Source organism: Paramisgurnus dabryanus, chromosome 22 (assembly GCF_030506205.2).
Source record: "Paramisgurnus dabryanus chromosome 22, PD_genome_1.1, whole genome shotgun sequence".
NCBI classification, from domain to species: Eukaryota; Metazoa; Chordata; class Actinopteri; order Cypriniformes; family Cobitidae; genus Paramisgurnus; species Paramisgurnus dabryanus.
In genome coordinates, this window is record NC_133358.1 from 15,636,605 (window position 1) to 15,657,143 (window position 20,539).

Below are 20,539 nucleotides of genomic sequence, written 5' to 3' on the forward strand. Positions count from 1 at the left end.
CAAGACAAAAACTTATATGAAAGGTTTTGATCCACTTTAAAAGTTGACTAGTGCCATTATTTTGTCTTAAAATATACACTAGTAATGTTTTTTCTAAGGTAAATTTATTAAAGCTACTTAAATGTCTTAATTTAACTAAGACTTACTACTGGCTTAATCTAAGCCCTGTCTGTGTTTACTGAAAGGCCAAGCAGTATAAACTGCCTATGTAAAACTATATACATGAAGTCACAATAAACCTTAGCGATATGTGTTTATTGCGTTAACATTTAGATTTTTACATGTATCAAAAACGACACGGTGCAACATGGTGTATGTTTTATCAGTATCTGTCTTCCTTGGGAATCGAACCCACGACTTTTGTGAGCTACTTTTGTTTAAACTTTTCCCAAACTGGCAAGGTTCTGGGATAAGAAGTTCAAAACAAAGGATCAAGGGATAGATTCACCTTCAGATGTTGCATATTTCCATCAGCGCTTGTTAGGCCAGATAGATGAAGGTGGTTTTATAGAGCGGAAGCCCTCCAGATCAGGTACATCTTGAAGATGTGATTTATCCCATCCTACCACTGCCCTACCTCGACATCTCTGACATGAAAGTCGTGTTCCTACAGGCTATCACTAAATCATACTGACATTCTTCTGTGTGTAAGCTTCACAAGAACGCCAATTAGCATAATCCTGCATTTAATTAGCAGTAGCTAAAACCAGATGTCAACCATAGCTTGCCAATGGCGTCTGCGAGAGCGTGCGTGTCTGTGTATCCGAGCGCAGACAATAAAGGCGGATTAGCTGTGACACGTCTGTCCTGGATATCTAATTCACACTCGGTCAGACAGCTGTTCTTTCCTTTAGCCAAGATTCAAATAAACAACATTCAAAAGGGTCACCGGTCTAGTTGGCAACAAGTGATCATACTTATTACCAGATCTGAGCTCTTAATTAAACTAACACCTATTTTAAATGGGTATATAAAGACCTTTCAGGCATGGATTTGAATAGAGTTCATCTGTATTCTGTGTTCCTCTTTAGAAATAGCCTGAAGGTGTCTACTAATGAGTCAAAAGAGGGATTTGCTCCTATATGGTTACCTAAGGCCATTCGATCTGAAACTACACATGCTGGAGACTTACACATAAAGTCATGTTAATAGAATCAAACCGAGATATGTAAAAAAAAAATAAGAATCACCCTGTTGCTCCGAGTGTCATTTTAATGATCAAAATTTCATACACGTGCCATAACATCAACAGTGTTGTTACAATAAATACAAAATGTAAGTAGTAATATATCATTAGATGTATAGGTTACATTTACAATGAAGAACATTCATGTATTTACACACAGTATAGTAATATGCCTTCATTACACATTAAATCTGTGGGTGGGTGCTCGGTTCATAGTTTGGCAATAATCTGATTCACTTCTGTTTTGGGAGATAAAACCCTACAGTCAGATGTGATTATGTTGCCAAATATAAAACAAATTATTATTCATTATTTCAGTGATAGACAACCATCAAGGAAATGATTTGTGATCTTTCTTAGCAAAAAGTACTCATAAAATATCTCTGTAATGTCTAATAAATCTTTTAATACTTATAAAGGATCGAGGGGAAAAGAAATAAATAAATCAAATAAGTTTAGTGTGATTTATACAAAAATATGGACAATATTGTTTGTCACTGATTGTCCACATTAATCCAGATATTGTCACTATCAAAAATGTATAAGTGTCACTTTTTAATGGAACTGTAAATAAATCCAAGGCAGTTATTTTGATGGAAATGTCTTGTAAATACTGAAACATTTGATAAAAAGAAATATCAATACGCAAAGATAGTCGAATGCTTTGATTTCTAAGGTAAAATTTTGAGATATACACAAACACACATATATATACACACACACACTTTCATACACACGTTATATAGTCTCCCCTGAGGCTACGTTGTGCATGACTATCGTATCTTCATAAATTAAGGCTGAGCGTTTAAACATCAACAATATATAAAAACAAACATTAACCACAGTAAGGGCTCTCTAGTGCGAGTTTGGTTAATAATAGAAATCCCTACGAGGATTAAACTAAAGCCAATGAAACTCAACTGTATATGAAAATAGAGAGCGGCTGCACATTGGCTGCTGGGTAATAATATATTATAATATATAGTCGTGTGTCTATCCACAGTGAAACATCTTATATATCCTGGAAAAACAGAGAGAAATATATTTGTTTATTTAACATATTTAACAAGTGCAAATACATAGTATCAGTTATCGACAAAGGTGAGACAGCGCAGTTAGATTTGGACTACACCAAGTATTGAGGAACTTAGTGCTGCGGACTACTGGAGTGCAACAATGATGCAGCGTTGGTTACGTGAGAGCAGCATGAAAGGGTTACACAAAAATTGAACAATAAAATATCAATAGGGATCCATAAACAAAAAAATTATAAAACGGATGGCATGTGCTCTGCTTTGTGTCAACCTGCACCGTCTCCAAAGGGATGCTATGGTTATGTACGTCTTAGTATAAATAAAAAAGATGAAACTGAATTTTTTTTATATATTTATAAATGCTACATTTTTGTTAAAATAAAGAAATATTAGGAAGCACTTGGTTACATGCACTTAAATGTGGAAATGAACACACACATACTTGAGTGACACGGATGTTTTTGAATTTGGCGGCTCCTCACCTCATGGGATATAATAGTGTCCATGCATACTAAGAACTCGGAGTTGGGTATTCTCCCATACTATTTTTTTGCATACAAAGGTTTCGCATACTACATATTATGCAAGACACATATATGTGAACATACACTCTTAATAATAAAGGTGCTTAATAGGTTATTCAAAGCAATGATATTGAAGAACCATTTTTGGTTCCTTAAAGGGATAGTTCACCCAAAAATGAAAATTCTGTCATCATTTAGTCACCCTCATGTTGTTACCAACCTGTATACATTTCTATGTTCTGATGAACACAAAGGAAGATATTTCAAGAAATGTTTGTAACAAGGTTCCCACACCTTAGTCAACTACAAATTCAAGGACCTTTCAAGGACTTTCCAGGTCCAATACCCTCAAATTCAAGGACTAAATGTGGGGACACATTTTAAGTGAGAGCAAGGTTACATTGCGTTACCTTCAAAGACACATTGTTACAGTTCCCTTTCGAGGGAACTCGCGCTGCGTCACCGCGGTGACACTTTGGGGACGCCTCCAGGGGTAAGTGCGTCTGAATGTTGATATCAAATTCAACCAATGGTGAGGCTTAACGACAAAGACAGGGTGACGCGGGAGCCAGGAAGTATATCGCTATCTGAAATATTGCCAAAGACGGCGTTACAGGGATGCAGGAAGTATGGAAAGGGAGACGCAGCGCCTCGTTCCCTTCTCAGGGAACAACAGTTACATACGTAACCCGAGATGTTTTCATGTGTCAAACACAACTATGCTAAAAAGCATTTTGGTATGAATCAACATTCGCATACAGAAGATATAAGCATTTAAAGCAAACACTTTAGCACGTGTGCTTAAAAAGTCTAGAATTTTTATGATATTATCCTACACTACAAAGGGAATAATATGGATTTTTTTCCAGAAAACTTCTTGTATAAAATAGATTCAAGCACTTTCAATGACCTGTATCTATGTATGCATATTTTCAAAAACTTCCCAAGGCCTTGAATTTTTCCCCCCAGATTCACAAACTTTCAAGGATTTCAAGGACCCGTGGGAACCCTGTTGTAACCAAAGCATTCGTGGACCCCATTTACTTCAATAGTATTATTTATTCCTACTATGGAAGTGAATGGGGTCCATGAACGGTTTGGTTACAAACATTTCTCAAAATTTCTTCCTTCGTGTTCATCAGAACAAAGAAATTTATGCGGGTTTGTTACAACATGAGAGTGATTAAATGATGACAGAATTTGCATTTTTGAGTGAACTATCCCTTTAAAGAACCTTTCAGACACAGGGTCTTATAAGAACCATTTCTTTCATACCCCTTTATTGACACAGAAAAGTTCTTCAGATGTTACAGGGGACATATCATGAGAATTTGACTTTTTCCATGTTTAAGTGCTATAATTGGGTCCCCAGTGCCTCTATAAACCTAGAAAATGTGAAAATTAACAACCCAGTAACTTAGTTTTGTCAAACAATTATCTGCAAGCATGTGAAAAAATAGGTCATTGACATTTGGCTCCCCTTGTGATGTCAGAAGGGGGTAATACCGCCCCTTAATCTGCACTGTCCAACCACACCACTGCCATTTAGTGCAGAAATCAGCTGATTCGCATTTTAAAGGACACACCCAAAAACGACACATTTTTGCTCACACCTACAAAGTGGCAATTTTAACATGTTATAATAAATTATCTATGGGTTATTTTGAGAACTTCACATTCGTACTCTAGGAACACCAAAGATTTATTTGACATCTTACATTTTTTTGTGAAATGCCCCCTTTACAGTTTCTTTTTATAATCATTCATCCAAAAATGGTTTTACAATGACATCATAAAGCACCTTTATTTTTAAAAGTGTGAAAGAATGACATTACAAGCTCCTCTGTCTTCACTTGCTGCATTACATCACTGCTCATTTGCATAAAGCATTTTCATTTAATTTGCTAGAAGTCACTGTGCATGGGTCCTTAAAGCTGTATTGAATCCTTGAGCAACGGTACGTGATGATTCACAACGTGACACGTTGATAATTTATGAATCAGAGCTGTGAAGTGTGTCATGATCCGACAGCATTACGGTCACTGATGTGAATGTGTCGAATCAGGGGAGGATTTAAAAGTGCTGCATGTGTCACAAATGACAGACATCAGTCAAACAGGTGAGTGATAGTACTAAAATAGTCTGGATCAGAAATGAGAACGTGAGTAAAGACAAATACAGGACGATTTAAAAGAACAGGAGGTGATTTAGAGGGAAGTTGAAAATTATACGAAGAAAGGAGAGAAGATGTGGTTTCGCTATTATATCCCATGATACCGAGAACAGAACAACCTCGCCCAGTCTCAGAGGTGCAGGGTGACACGTGAGAGAGTGTATAACACATAAACTTGACACACAAACACACAACAATCACAGCTACATCACTGTATAAATCTCCAGAAGTGATCGGAACACCAGACTTATGGCTCTATCAAAAAAAAATTATGACAAATAACTTAAGAAATACTTGGTGTGGGTAGTAATAATAGCAGACACAGTATGTTGTATATATTATTATTTTAATATAATAAGAGTGTCGAATAGAAATATTAAAGTCTTTGGGAGTTTAAAAGGGAGCAACGAAAATCTTTAATACATACAGTATAACCCCACAGTGAAGTAACTCTCTTTTACACTAGAAAAGAGGAGTGATTATATTACAGCTACCCTGCCTTAGTCTTTGTCATTCAGTACTTTGTATTGTAGTCGACTGTGTGTGTTGGCGTCTATTTAGGTTTGAAAGCACCTCTTTATTGTGTGTGTGCGTGTTTATAATCTTGTCTGGGCTTCTGGGATGTAGATCTCAATGCTATCTGCGCATTCTGTAGCCGAGCTCTGACGTTGAGAGGCAGCGGCGCGTTTAGCCGCTAGAAGCCGTTTGCGTGCCTCCAGACGCTGGGAGCCCTCCAGGGATCTGTCTCGCACTAGCAGCGCAGGACGCTTGCCCGGCTTCTTGGGTACCGGAGGGGGTACGCGCTTCTCCTGGACAACAACAACAAACCAGGGTCATTGACCATAATTGCTTTTAAGTGTCGGGCGTCAGCCCAACGCATTGGGTTATGCGTCAAGGGTCGCTGGGCAATAACAGAGGCCACATGTTTTGTCAGACCCGACAGCCGTGAGGTAAACGGGACCGTTGGGAGCAAAGCGAACAGCATGCAGCGTGCAATTTGGGAGCATCGCTTTAAACCACAGATCACTGTCAACAACAAAACACATTAAATAATGAGATCGGGGGTAAATTAAATCAGATCGTGCAACATGCATGGGCCAAGCCAGCCTGATCTCATGAGAATTCGTACTTATTTCACACAGACTGATCTCACGGAGAGTCGCGTTACGGTCAAAAAAAAGTTTGATACATTTAGTTGTGTCTATGGCTGAAATTCTAATTTTTTGTCTATTTCACGTCAGTTGCACGACTTTCTTTTTTGTGTCATTTTATGTATTGTTTTCTCATTGTTTTTCTTACCATTGTCGCTTGGGGTTTGGGTTAGATTCACTTTCTGTTACATTTTTAGACATCCAAACCCAAACCCCAACTCTAGCCCCAACTCCAAGCGACAATGATTTAAAAAAGAAAAGAAAAATTAGAAAACAATGCATAAAATTACATGAAAAGAAAGTCGTGTCACAGACACGAAAAACTATTTATAAAAAATTTGTGCGAATGACACGAAAAAGACATTCATGCTCAAGGCACGAAAAAAAGCTGAATTTTGTGCCATGGACACAAATAAATCTAATTTTTCGTGACTATAACACGACTTTCCGTGAGATCGTATTTTTTTACAAGTTGGCTGAAGTTAATTGTGCAAAAAGTACGATAATCATAAAAAACAACGAAAACCCACCTCAACCTCACATGTGTTAAAGGGATAGTTCACCCAAAAATGAAAATAATATCATTAATTATTCACCCTCATCTTCGGAACACAGTTTAAGAGGTTTTATATTTAGTCCGAGAGCTTGTTGACCCTTCATTGAAAATCTATGTACGGTATACTGTCCATGTCCATAAAGGTAATAAAAACATCATCAAAGTAGTCCATGTGACATCAGTGGGTCAGTTAGAATGTGTTGAAGCATCAAAAATACATTTAGGTCCAAAAATAAGAAAATTATGATTTAATTCAGCATTGTCTTTTTTCCGGTTCTGTTCTGAACCGTGTGCACGTGACTGAAGTCACGTGACTGCAGTGATGCGGATGAAGTGTTATCCTCAGACATGTTTGCAAGTATTTTTTTTTTCAAACGTACAGCGTGCGTCTCCCTCAGATTGTAAACGAAGCTCGGGCGCACAAAAAAAGCTGGGGCGCGCCAGATAACACGTCAGCCGCATCACTGCAGACGCAGAAGAGAAGATAATGCTAAATAAAGTCGTAATTTTTTATATTTTTGGACCAAAATGTATTTTCGATGCTTCAACACATTCTAACTGACCCACTGATGTCACACGGACTACTTTGATGATGTTTTTATTACCTTTCTGGACATGGACAGTATACCGTACATAGGTTTTCAATGAAGGGTCAACAAGCTCTAACTAAATATAAAACCTAAACTATTTTCTGAAGATGTACGGAGGTCTTACGAGTTTGGAACGACATGAGAGTGAGTCATTAATGACATTATTTTCATTTTTGGGTGAACTATCCCTTTAAGGCAAATCGTACAAAAATGTACAAATCTGTTCGTACGAATTAATAAAAATAAGCAACCTTGTAAAATATGTACGAATTGCAATGAGATAGCATTGGCCAAGCTATAAAATGATAATTTTAAAACCAAAATTGTAAATAATAAACTGATAATAAAGCATCAAATGCATGCCAACGTAACAAAACTACTACACGATGCATTGTTAATGTGCTGTATTGATATATCGGTGTTCATTTTCAGCCAGTTTTGGGTGAGTAATACATCTGGATTTGTGATATAATGCTTGTACCTTTCTCTCAGGAGGATCCAAAACTCTCCAGTTATTGGCTTTCAGCTGGTGTAGCTCATCAAACTTTAGACTGATGTTCTCAATAGACAGCTGCAGCATATCCCAGAATCCTGCCAGATCCTGAGAGACGGGCCGCGGGTGGGCGTTGGGATTCTGTCAGAGGAAGAAAAGATTATACGTGAACCATCTGTTCTACTGGAATAGTTTACATAATGGAATTTGGTAACGATTTGGATTATGCTATGCCAGAACCAGTGGAACTAGCAGTACTCCGGGGGCGGGGCTACCAAGTGCAGGCGTGCTCTGATTGGCCGGTATAAACTTACCAAGTTTTCTTCGCACAGCTCCCGGAACTGCTGGAATTTTTGTGACATCAGCAGCTGAGCACTGCCCACCGCGCTCCGAATCTTGCCAAGGACTACACAAACAAACACACAGAATGAAGAATGAAGTTCACTAAAACTGAAGTACTTGAGATGTGCCCACTGCGAGGGTTTAACATAATTTGGATACGAGATACTCGAGAAGCACTGACGTTTGATGTTGGTGATGTTTGATTTGTCCCATAGGTGCCACATTTGATTTAAGAGTTATTGTCTGACTTGGATCCATATGTTGTTTTGATTCGTGATTGTTTTAAAAATTCAATTGTACTGAAAAATAACAGCTTACAGTTTGGACTGACATGAAGGTAATGAAATCACGGGTGAACTATTCCTTTAAACAGTACCAATAAGAAACTCCCAGCAACAAAGCAATAATGCGTGCGTCTTCCGAGCGTGTCCGCATCGCTACAGCTAACACATCCAGTTAATGTTTAAATGCTGTCTCTTTGAAGCAACGAGGAGGTCGTAAATATCTAAGCCTTGGGAACCTAAATGTAGAGACCTGAGAAGCAGGAGGAGTGTTTACCGTGCACACCAAATAAACACTCCTGCGAAGGCGATGAGCCAAGAAAATCACACATCACACACATACACAGACAACAAGAGTGTGATGCGGAAAGACAGATTTTTGCGAGTGAAAGAAAGTAAACATCGTATCAGATTACCAGACAGGACTGAATTCTCCTAAAGGAAGCTAATGTTTGCCATGCAAAGGCTCCAGTTCTGGCCAGTGAGCGAGAGCCATGCACACAGAGCCTATGAGATGAACTTGATCTGTTCAACATATGCAGCAGCAAGAGACCATATGGCAAACAATGAGCTGACACAGGACACAGATTAGCATATTTTGTTTTGTAGTCAGGAAAGAGTGAAGAGTGACAGAGACGAGAGAGTGAGTGAGAGAGAGTGAGAGAGATGTCAAATATAGAAACAGGGGAAAACCATACCCACACCAAAGAAAAGAGAGAGAGAAAGACAGGGTGGCTCCCTATTGGTCCAAATGTCTGGTATGTATGAGACACAGACAGCAGATAGATGAACAAGCAGGCTTTGTGACTGACTTTAAGATGATCGCTGAGCTGTGAGTGTGTTTCAACTGGGAAAAGGCGGGAAGTGAATAAAAAGAAGCGGGCCGGATGGAGGGAACCAGACTGTGAAATGACCTCGTGCAGTGCGGCTGATTATTCTGTAAATAGTTTCGACTGTGTCACTAGTCTAAAGGAGTAGTTGACCTAAATATAAGAAACTTCTCATAATTTACTTACTCATGCCATTTTAGATATATATGACTTTGTTTCTTTTTAAAGTTAAATACGAACAAATTATTGTACATTAACATGCTGTCATGTTATCTTATATAGGAACATTGCAAAGCCATCCAAATTAATCCAGTGTGTTGATATTTTACATTTTACACTTTGACAAGGTGGTTGGACATAAATGTGTGAATACACCCACCTAACAATAAAAAATCCACCTTTTTCTTATTTTTTAATCCCCATGAACCAAAGCAGGCTCATTAGACATGCTGTTTGGATTCGCTCGTCAATGTGACATCACACTGATAAAGCCCCACCTATGGCCACTGATTGACTGGTTAATTTAACCCAAAAGCTTTATTATCACATGGTAGTGCTAAAGATTGTCTTAGATTGTATTCACAGGAATTAGATCCATTTTTAACATCACTGTCTGAGCTGTAGCTCATTTGCATTTAAAGGTACATGCATGAAAACTCGTGTTTTGGCTCCCACCTAAATATGGGCATTTTGGACATGCTATAATAAATGATCTGTGAGGTATTTTGAGCTGAAACCTCACAGACACATGCTGGGCACCCCTGAGACTTAAATTACATATTGTCATTCCAAGTATTTGGTGTATCGGTGTATCCATAATTTATAAATGTTCTCTAAAGCAAAATTATATGTTTGTGACGGAAAAATATTTTTTGAGCGTATTTAGCAATCAATACATCACATATTAAAGGGACAAAAGGCAGCATTTTTATGTTAATAAATCATCTTCGTAAGTCGGTTTATGGTTAAATGACTCATTACTGGACGAATGAAGATTCTCTCGCCCGCCCCTACCGTCTGTAGGAAGAATACCCCACTTGCAAGTTCGCTGTATCCGACCCAGTATCCTTCAGTCTCGAAAAGTCTCAGATATCGCGAGAAGCAGGATCACTTTACGGCAAACAACACAGAGGCAGGCGAGCTAAACACGGCTAGCGATTGTTGCAAATGGCAGAGCCGCGGAAGAAGCATAGAAAACCCTTGACGGAAGGGAAACATAACTGGATTGGAAATAAGCTGATAAACTTGGTTCCGAGGGGGGAGGGACAACAGTTCGTTTTTACGACAGTGTGTTTGAAAGCATTTACTTTCAGACACCAGGGGGAGCTCGTAGAGAAATATTACGCAGACTTGCCTGGTTTCCCTTTAACACTTCAACACACTAAAGGGGGTCGCACACCGGACAAAAAAAGCAGCGTGCCATGCTGCGTCGCGTCTAGGACAACTCGGAAGTGTCGTACAACGGAAGTGCGCATTAGCTTAGTCAGATAGCGTCTACTTCAAAATGCAAAATATATGTTAGCAGACAATGTTAATCGTTAATGATTTGGGACAAATATGATGTTATTTAATGTTAAACTATGTGAGTGGCGTGACAGGGATTTGATCAACTTCCTGACTTGTAGCTAGGCACCCCGGACAGGTGTGCGTATACTCATAAAAAACAATGTGTTCGATTTTTTAGAATGGCCCGGCGCTGCGCGTCCGGTGTGCAACCCCCTTAAGTTCACATATGGCAGCACATCAATAACACTGAATGTCACTGGCTCTTGCATGTCTTGTTGGAAGTCATAAGATACAAAGATTTAAAGGACCAATGAGATCCAATCTTAGCTACGTGCCGCGGCTGCCGCCATACTTAAATGGACACTCCATTTTTTTGAAAATAGGCTCATTTTCCAGCATTTAATTTTTACCGTTTTGGAATCCATTCAGCTGATCTCCGGGTCTGGTGCTACCACTTTAGGCATAGCTTAGCATAATCCATTGAATCTGATTAGACCATTAGCATCGCGCTAAAAAATAACCAAAGAGTTTTGTTGCTATTGAAAGTTACCAAGGGAACTATTTTCGGGCACTGCGTGATATCATTGCGCCTGCTGCAGCCATGTTACATCAGGCTTGATTATTACGCCAGAATGAAAGTATAGTTCCTAGCCATATATGCCTAGAAAATCAAAACTTTTAATTTTCTGTCGATCTTAGTACACGATGTAACTACAGAAGAGTCAAGTTTTAAATAGGAAAAATATCGAAACGCTTGAGCGCGATGCTAATCTTCTAATCAGATTCAATAAATTATGCTAAGCTATCCTAAAGTGATATGGATTTTAAAACGGCCTAATTTTAAAAAAAAATTAAAAATAATTAACTCCAGGGAAGCTGGAAAATGAGCCTATTTTTTTTTAGAGTGGAGTGTCCCTTCAAGTGAAAAACATGACAGCTAGCCTGGTTAGCCAGACCTACATCAAGATGTAAGGTCTGGCAACTCTTCACACAAACGGCTCAATGCAAGGGGCGGGATATAAGGTTGTCCCTCAAAATGCCTCTGCACGCAATAGGATAGCGCTATGACGGATCAGAGCAACGAAGAAGGTGACGTAGTTACCGTAACCAGTCGGCAAAACTCCAAACACATCTTTCTTGCTTAAAAAGGACTTCAGTAGGGTTTATTTGCTCTTCTCTCAAAGAAAAACATAAGTCTAAGTCCTCCAGAGTCGCGGCCAAAGCCGCTTCAAAAGATAGCTGTTCTCCAGCAGCAGCCATTCTCTGTTTTCAAGTAGGAACCGTTGCAGCTCTGTCGTCATCATGTTAAGCCCGCCCCACAGACGCTACACACGATGTGATTGGCCTGACCAAATTTTGGTTTTTGGACCGGTTAAGTGTATTGTGAGTGCCTAGACTAAACCCTGGCAGCAAATATATTTTGCGGCCGCTAGGGTGCGTCTAGATTTCTAGGCTACATGACAGCAGTTTAATAGAAAATTATGTGTTTGTGTTAGAAACAGTAGAAACAAAGTCATATACACCTACACTCTTACAAAAAAGGTACAAAAACTTGTCAATGGTATATAGTACCATTTAAATGGTCCGAATATGTACCATTTTGGTACAGATATGTACATTTAAGGTACCAGTATGTACCTCTAAGGTACCAATGTGTACTTCTAAGGTGTACTTCAAAATGCTGTTCCAAACACGCTTTTAATCCCCTTAAAACGCCTTTTAGCGCTTGAATCATATATATAGAATGCAATTATATTGCCTAAAAAAATCCATATAACACTAAAAAATTATGTGGAATATACGTTTGAACCTGCGAACAAAGGCCAAAGTTGCAGTCCAGGTGGGCGGACACTACATTAAGATTTACTCACTCTCTTCCGGTAACTCATTGTCACGTTCATCCTGCTCCATTTGTCTGCACCAACCCTCCATCCTCTCCACCTCGGCCTGCAGCAGCTTCAGAAACCAGCGTCCGTCCTGCGGACAAACCGACCCTGTCACTTCACCTCCGTATTCCTCCTCTGTCGCTCCATCCATCCAGGGGTCCGGCGGTGGCAGAATGGAGGGGTCAAAGCCCACGTCAGAGTAGTCATCCTGGGCACAGGCGTGGTAGTGGTTTCCAGAGCCCTGGATGCTGACCGTGGAGGTGGCTGCGTCTCGAGACGGCTGGCGGACGCCGGACCCCTGATGGGTCTGCACGAACTGCTCTTGGTTGATATCGTCCAGTAGGTCAAGATCAGCTTGAACGGCGGTAGTTACGCTGTTGGATCGCGCGACTCTGCGATGACTGCAAAAAAAAAAAAAAATACAGTGATAATGAACGTTTGTGTTATTAACAACAGAATTTGCAGTGACTGCCGATTGGCTTTGAAGATGGGACCTATCATATTTCATTGTAATACTAGTGGACTCTCTCTCTCTGACTAAACATGGTGATGGTGTTCTGTTAAACACACTGTATACAAATGTAACTAACACACAGACACATAAGCACTCAGACTCACACTTTCTCTCTTCATAGGGTGGAATAACAGAACAAAACAATCTGGCTTAGATCTGCCTGTCTGATGTTTGTGTACTGGAGAGGTAGGACACCTGCTCTATTCAGGTGCGCTGAAGCACATGCTTATCTTTCACCATACCCAGACTGTGCATTTGAGTGTTAGTTTTAAAAGGTAAAAGGGTAAGAAGACAGCAAACAGATGCGGTTTGGGTACACAGATATAACCGCAGGCCGTATAATGTTATGTTTTCCATTATTAAAAAAAAGTAAAAGTAAAAGTAAAATTATTACTCAAATTCTGCCATCTTGGGACATTTTTAACCCTCATTTGTTCCAAACCCATATTACTTCCTTACATCTGTGAAACACAAAGGAGAAATTCTACACACTAGTTCTTTTTTCCATATACACAATATCAATGACTGTGGAGTAAAGCATTAGAAAAGTATCATAAAAGTCCAGATGTGAGCTATATTTCATATGACACCCCTTTGTGAGGAACAGATGAAATTTAAGTCATCCACATGATAACTCGCTCCAGTCAGCTGTTAAGCACCGCGACAGAATCACAGAGTAGGAATTTCTCTTTTTTTTTTGTTGAAAAACAAACATGAAAAATAAAAATGGTTTGGAACGGAATGAAGGTGAATAATGACAGTTTTTTCCTTTTGGGATAAGCAGTTCCTGTTTAGGGATAATAATCACTGTATCCGTTCATTCATTCATCCAGTCATCTGTTATAACATCATTTTCTACTGCATTATAGAATGCTGATATCTATTGTTTTAACCATTTGTTTCCCATTAAAGACCATTTGAGATTAGTACTGTGCCAGACAAGCCTGCTTCATAGCAGTTAACTACTTCCTGTAGAAAGAGAGAGAGAAAGAAAGAAAGAAAAAAAGAGCAAGACAAATAAAGAATAGATCAAGAGATAAAAAATAGACTATTTATTATTATGTTTCCCTCACATGGTAGTAATAACTGTTTTCTTTTAATCTTCAGAAGTATTTGAGCTCTTTTCATAAATAATTTATGATTAATTTAAATTAGACAACAAAACATATCTGTATCTGTCTGTTCTATCTATCTATCTATCTATCTATCTATCTATCTATCTATCTATCTATCTATCTATCTATCTATCTATCTATCTATCTATCTATCTCTCTTAATAACTGTCTATCCAAATATGTGTCTGTCCATCCATCCATCCATCCATCTATATCAATAAATGTCTGTCTCTTTCTGTCTATTTGTCTATCTAAATGTCTGTCTAAATATCTGTGTGTCCATCCATCCATCCATCCATCCATCCATCCATCCATCCATATCAATGTTTTTCTGTCTGTCTATCTATATCAATAACTGTCTGTCTCTCAATCTCCGTCTATTTATCTATATAAATGTCTGTCTGTCTGTCTAAATATCTATCTGTCCATCCATTCATCCATCCATTTACATCAATGTCTATCTATATCAATAACTGTCTATCTGTCTATCTTTATAAATGTCTGTCTGTATGTCTGTCTGTCTATCTATTTATCTATATCAATGTCTGTCTGTCTGTCTATCTATCTATATCGATGTCTGTGTTTATCTATCTATGTCTGTCTGTTTATCTATCTATATAAATGTCTGTCTGTTTGTCTGTCTGTCTATCTATATAACTGTCTGTCCAAATATGTGTCTGTCCATCCATCCATCCATCCATCCATCTATATCAATGTTTGTCTGTCTGTCTGTCTATCTGTATCAATAACTGTCTGTCTCTCTATCTCCGTCTATTTATCTATATAACTGTCTGTCTGTCTGTCTATTTGTCTATATAAATGTATGTCTAAATATCTGTCTGTCCATCCATACATCCATCTATATCAATGTTTGTCTGTCTGTCTATCTGTATCAATAACTGTCTGTCTCTCTATCTCCGTCTATTTATCTATATAACTGTCTGTCTGTCTGTATATTTGTCTATATAAATGTATGTCTAAATATCTGTCTGTCCATCCATCCATCTATATCAATGTTTGTCTGTCTGTCTGTGTGTCTATCTGTATCAATAACTGTCTGTCTCTCTATCTCTGTCTATTTATCTATATAAATGTCTGTATGTCTGTCTAAATATCTGTCTGTCCATCCATCCATCCATTTATATCAATGTCTGTCTATCATTATCAATAACTGTCTATCTGTCTATCTATATAAATGTCTGTCTGTCTGTCTGTCTGTCTATCTATCTATATCAATGCCTGTCTGTTTATCTATCTATGTCTGTCGGTTTATCTATATAAAAATCTGTTTGTCTGTCTGTCTGTCTGTCTTTTTATCTATCTATCTTTCTATCTATATAAATATCTGTCTGTCTGTCTATCTATCTATATAAATGTGTGTCTGTCTGTTAATCTATCTATATATAAATGTGTGTCTGTCTGTCTGTTTATCTATCTATATAAATGTCTGTCTGTCTGTCTATATAACTGTCTGTTTGTCTTTCTATCTATATAACTGTCTGTCTGTCTGTTTGTTTATCTATCTATATAAATGTCGGTCTGTCTGTCTATCTAAATATATCTCTGTCTGTCAAGGTTTGATTTGTTTGGGACACAACCACATGGCAGGAAGATTTGTTCCTTAATTTTTTTCATTTCGAGTGCACAGAGGAGGAGCACAAAAACATGACGTCCTGAAGCAGTTTGAGTTCAAGAGCTTTGACTACAGAAAGAAACAAGAGCAGACCTGTGCAGAAGCCCTGTCAGTGTGTGTCTATTTGTATGTGTGTGTGTGTGTGTGTGTCTGTGTTTTACTGCCATGTTTCCTCTAAGCTACAAAGGCATGCTTCAGCAAAGTCCAAATACCGGCGACCTGTGTGAGTCCCTCTCTCACCGTCTGGGAATCTCTGCCCTGAACTAGCAGCTACCAGCCAGAATCACACAGACAGACACTCGAACAGAATTGACCTACTGTAAAAATACTGTGCTTATGCACAATATGTGTGGGTAAGCGTGATATGTTGATGTTGGCAAGTAATCATTTCCCCTGAGCAGCCCTTCGGCTAAGAGATGTAATTTTATGAAGCCACCTCTGAACTTTCAGTGAAACTTTAAAGGGAAAACATGCAGAGCACAGCTATACTCATTTTTCATCAATTCGGTGCTATTTTATGCGCCACAGCTTGTACTCAACTGGGCATAAACAAAACCAAGACACAATGAAACTCTCTTTCTTGAAGTGGAAACGTGCAAAGCAGTTGCAGATTTGGCACAAGCACCCTGTCAGTGAGAAAGGGGCAGTCCTGAGCACCCTACCTCCCTCTCTCTCTTCTCCTGTCTTTATGCTCCTCCTTCTCACATGAAGCAACAACACCAGTGACATCTGATGGTGTGCGAGTCAGAAAAAGCTAAAGCAAATGAGAGAGAGCTGGGACTAGGAGTTGATACTTGACCATGCCTGTGACCCAGCAGCCCGCCTGCTTCATAATGGGCACGGCAACAGATGGCCATGCGTGCACGCGCACACACACACCCGCATACACACACAGAGCAGCTGTCTCTGCCTCCCACTCCTTTACCCTTTCAGGAGCCCCCAATGTCCAAACCACCATGATAGGGACAGCTGTGTGTATGAAATAGAGACTCAGAATATGGGGAGGTCTTTGTCACTGTAGCATGTGGGTGAATTGACAACTCTCTGGTACTCTCTCTTTCTCTCTCCTGATAAAAATCTTTTGTTTTTGCACACACTATCCTTCCATCTATAATGCTGGGAATGCATGTAAAAAATTTCCATGTACTGAAATATGAAGTTAGATTATGTGAATACTCACCATTTCTCCTCCTCTACTTGAATACCGACTGACTGAAATTTGCAATGCACATCTGGTTCGGTGCTTTCTTCAGGACTGTCCACCTATATACCCAAACACACAAAAGCTGCAATTCATAACTTTTTTTCATTTGTTGCACAAATGATATAAGATCATGTAACATTGCTACGGTTTATGTCACAAAAATCTGTGACCCACAAGATGTGGTGCAAAGCCAACCTGTATCCCTATGGACAGGCACTTCCTGAGAGCGTCCTTCTTAGCTTCCTGTGAGATGTGTGTTACACTAGTGGTGGCTGAAGCTGTGGTGATGGTAATGGTGCTGTTGGTCACATGTTGGCTGGCCGGGCCGTGGACTTGAGCATTTGCCGCCTCAATGGCTGCCGTCAGGGCCTTCATGCTATCAATGCTCTCAGTAGAGTTACTGAGGCCCGACTGGACCGCCACTAAGGCCCGGTTAGCAGGGCTAGACAGCTCACTGTAGGCATCCTGGGCCGATTCTGTGCTACTCTGGGCTGTTATGGAGATGTACGGCCTGGTGGGTGTTGACCTGGGCGGGACCGGGGGTGGGGTTTTCTTGTAGGTGGTTATGCATGATGATACTGTGGAGAAATAAGAGACAGGTTAACTAAGATCTGCACACTTTATAAGTAGAGTATGCATAAATGATTAGAATAGAACTGAACAGAATATTGTAGTTTCGTAAAATAAAGGGCCACAAGATTTCACTGGGACGTTATGTTTTCAAAAAAGTACTTCTTTGTACCTTAAGTCTGTATATCTGTCAATCTCTCTCTCTCTTTCTCTAACTGTCTGTCTGTCTCTCTATCTATAGTAATATTTATCTGTCTGTCTGTCTTTCTATATAAATGTCTGTCTGTCTGTCTATAATCATACCTGTCTCTCCATCTATCATCTATATCAATATCTATCTATCTGTCTGTCTGTCTGTCTGTCTGTCTATACAAATGCCTGCCTGCCTGTATGTCTCTATAAATCTTTGTCTGTCTATCTATCTATCTGTCTGTAGTAATATCCGTCTATCTATATCAATATCTAGCTATCTGTCTGTCTATCTATATAAATACCTGCCTGCCTGCCTCTATGTCTATACAAATGTCTGTCTGTCTGTCTGTCTGTCTGTCTATATATCTAAGTAATACATGTCTGTCTGTATATCTATAGTAATATATGTCTGTCTGTCTGTCTGTCTGTCTGTCTGTCTGTCTATATTAATATCTGTCTGTCTATCTGTAGTAATATCTGTCTGTCTGTCTGTCTGTCTCTATCAATATCTGTCTGTCTACCTATCTCTAGTAATATCTGTATATATATATATATCGATATCTATCTACCTGTCTGTCTATATTAATGCATGTCTGTCTGTCTGTCTATATATCTATCTAAAGTAATACCTGTCTGTCTGTCTGTCTGTCTATCTATAGTAATATATGTCTGTCTGTCTCTATCAATATCTGTCTGTCTATCTAAAGTAATTTCTGTCTGTCTGTCTGTCTACCTATCTTTAGTAATATCTGTCTATCTATATCGATATCTATCTGTCTGTCTATATAAATGCATGTCTTTCTGTCTGTCTGTCTATCTATCTAAAGTAATATCTATCTGTCTGTCTGTCTGTATATCTAAAGTAATATCTGTCTTTCTGTCTCTATCAATATCTGTCTGTCTATCTATAGTAATTTCTGTCTGTCTTTCTGTCGGTCTATCTATTTAAAGTAATATCTCCCTGTCTGTCTGTCTGTGTATCTATAGTAATATCTGTCTGTCTATCTATAGTAATATCTGTCTGTCTGTCTATATCAATATTTGTATGTCCATCTATAATAATTTCGGTCTATCGATATAGATATCTATCTGTCTGTAAATATAAATGCCTGCCTATCTGCCTGTCTATCTATCTATAGTAATATGTAATATCTGTCTGTCTGTCTGTATATATCACTGCGTGTCTGTCTGTCTGTCTTTCTATATAAATGCATGTCTGCCTGTATGTCTATATAAATGTCTGTCTGTCTAAAGAAATATCTATCTATTTGTCTGTCTGTCTGTCTGTCTGTATATCTATAGTAATATGTCTATCTATATCGATATCTATATGTCTGTCTGTCTGTGTCTGTATAAATAAATGCCTGCTTACCTGCCTGTCTATCTATAGTAATATGTAATATCTGTATGTATGTCTGTCTATCTGTATATGCTTGCTGGTCTGTCTATATAAATGTCTGTCTGTCTATATTATTAGCACCCCAAGTATATACTGGAACCTTCAAGGTATCTGTACCTAAAATGTCAGATATTGGTACATTTATACCAGTGATACAGTGCATTTTTTTCCTGACATATAACAACTGAGAATTAGAAAAAAAAGAGATGCAAAAAGAGTTAAGTAGAGTAGGACAGATCAGATTAACATAACATTTTAGAGATGTAGGAAAATTCAACATGTTTTCTTTTTCATCCCAGTCTTACGAAGCATTGCTAATACTACAACAGAAGTTTTGCATTGCTGCCTAAAACTCATCCAACTATTTCTGCTCTCTGTGTTCTTCCTGTCCGTGTTTCTTAGAATAGCACAGCTGCCGGGGAAGACTAAACATTGTGTGTATGTGTGCGTTGGTGTGTATGTGCGCATTCAGAGACTAAACAGTGGCAGTCCATTTTCTTACAGCTCCCTCATTTCCTGCTTTTGGCAGAAGCAGGTTACTGCAGGCCCAGACAGGCACATACACCACTTCTAAGCACATGAAGGAAAAGAATTAGATCTCTCTTTCACTTCATGACATTTGTGTGCACGCGAGCCTGTGCATCTGTTTTTGATTGTAGCACTGTGGAAACATCATAGCTGCCTTTTAACATCTCTCTCCCTCTCTCATTCACGAATCACAGAAAGGATGGGGAGAAGGTTTGTGACGGCTCTCTGTCTGTATCCACGTAAACTGGGTCACAGTGCATTCGAAAAGTAGGCCAGGCTTTCTTTTTAAACCTATTACGGCAATCGAGTCGTGCGCTTTGTGCGGATCTGCGTGTGCTTGTTCTCGCCTGTGTCTTTGAGCCTGTGTCATGTGTCAAACTTGTATGACCCACCCAGTCCTGTGGTTTTTTCCAAAGCCATTACTCTCTCTCTTTCTCTTTTTGTGACAAAAGCACAGCACATGTTAAACAGCCCAAAACATCCACCCACCTGGATCCCTTTAAACTATAGACAGATGTGATTTTCCAAACAAAAAGGAATCGGAGGACGCCTCCAAAACAAGCTGTCTCTTTAAATGTTATCACATGCTACTGTAAGCCTTGGGAATTGAACATTTTAAAGCATCATTTATTTAGCATCATGTCCAGTTCAAAGATATATTTATATAACCTTGTAAAAAACTATGTTTGCTAATAAAAGCGTACACACCCAGATACCCCTCCACACAAAGGCATGCCAGTTAAGGTCAATGGGTTGTCTGGACTCCACAAGCGAAGAGGAAGTCCGTTGCCAGCGAGCTGTCAAAGTCTTTCAAAAGCCGAGGAAAACTCAA

At 38.9% G+C, this 20,539-nt stretch overlaps 1 protein-coding gene across 7 annotated transcripts in view; it reads right to left on the minus strand.

The window, feature by feature from the left end:
• Positions 1-1,192: 1,192 nt before the first annotated feature.
• Positions 1,193-20,539, minus strand: part of dlgap1b (discs, large (Drosophila) homolog-associated protein 1b) — a 116,227-nt gene continuing 96,880 nt past the window's right edge. For 6 of the 7 annotated variants that reach the window (XM_065294920.2, XM_065294919.2, XM_065294921.2 and 3 more), the window contains 6 exons: positions 17,214-17,596; positions 16,995-17,077; positions 12,538-12,953; positions 8,022-8,113; positions 7,696-7,848; positions 1,193-5,726 (listed from right to left, as the gene is read on the minus strand). In XM_065294920.2, coding sequence (XP_065150992.1) covers positions 5,514-5,726; positions 7,696-7,848; positions 8,022-8,113; positions 12,538-12,953; positions 16,995-17,077; positions 17,214-17,596 — 1,340 coding nt within the window. In that variant the 3' untranslated portion in view covers positions 1,193-5,513. The other variant, XM_065294922.2, reaches the window with a different exon arrangement.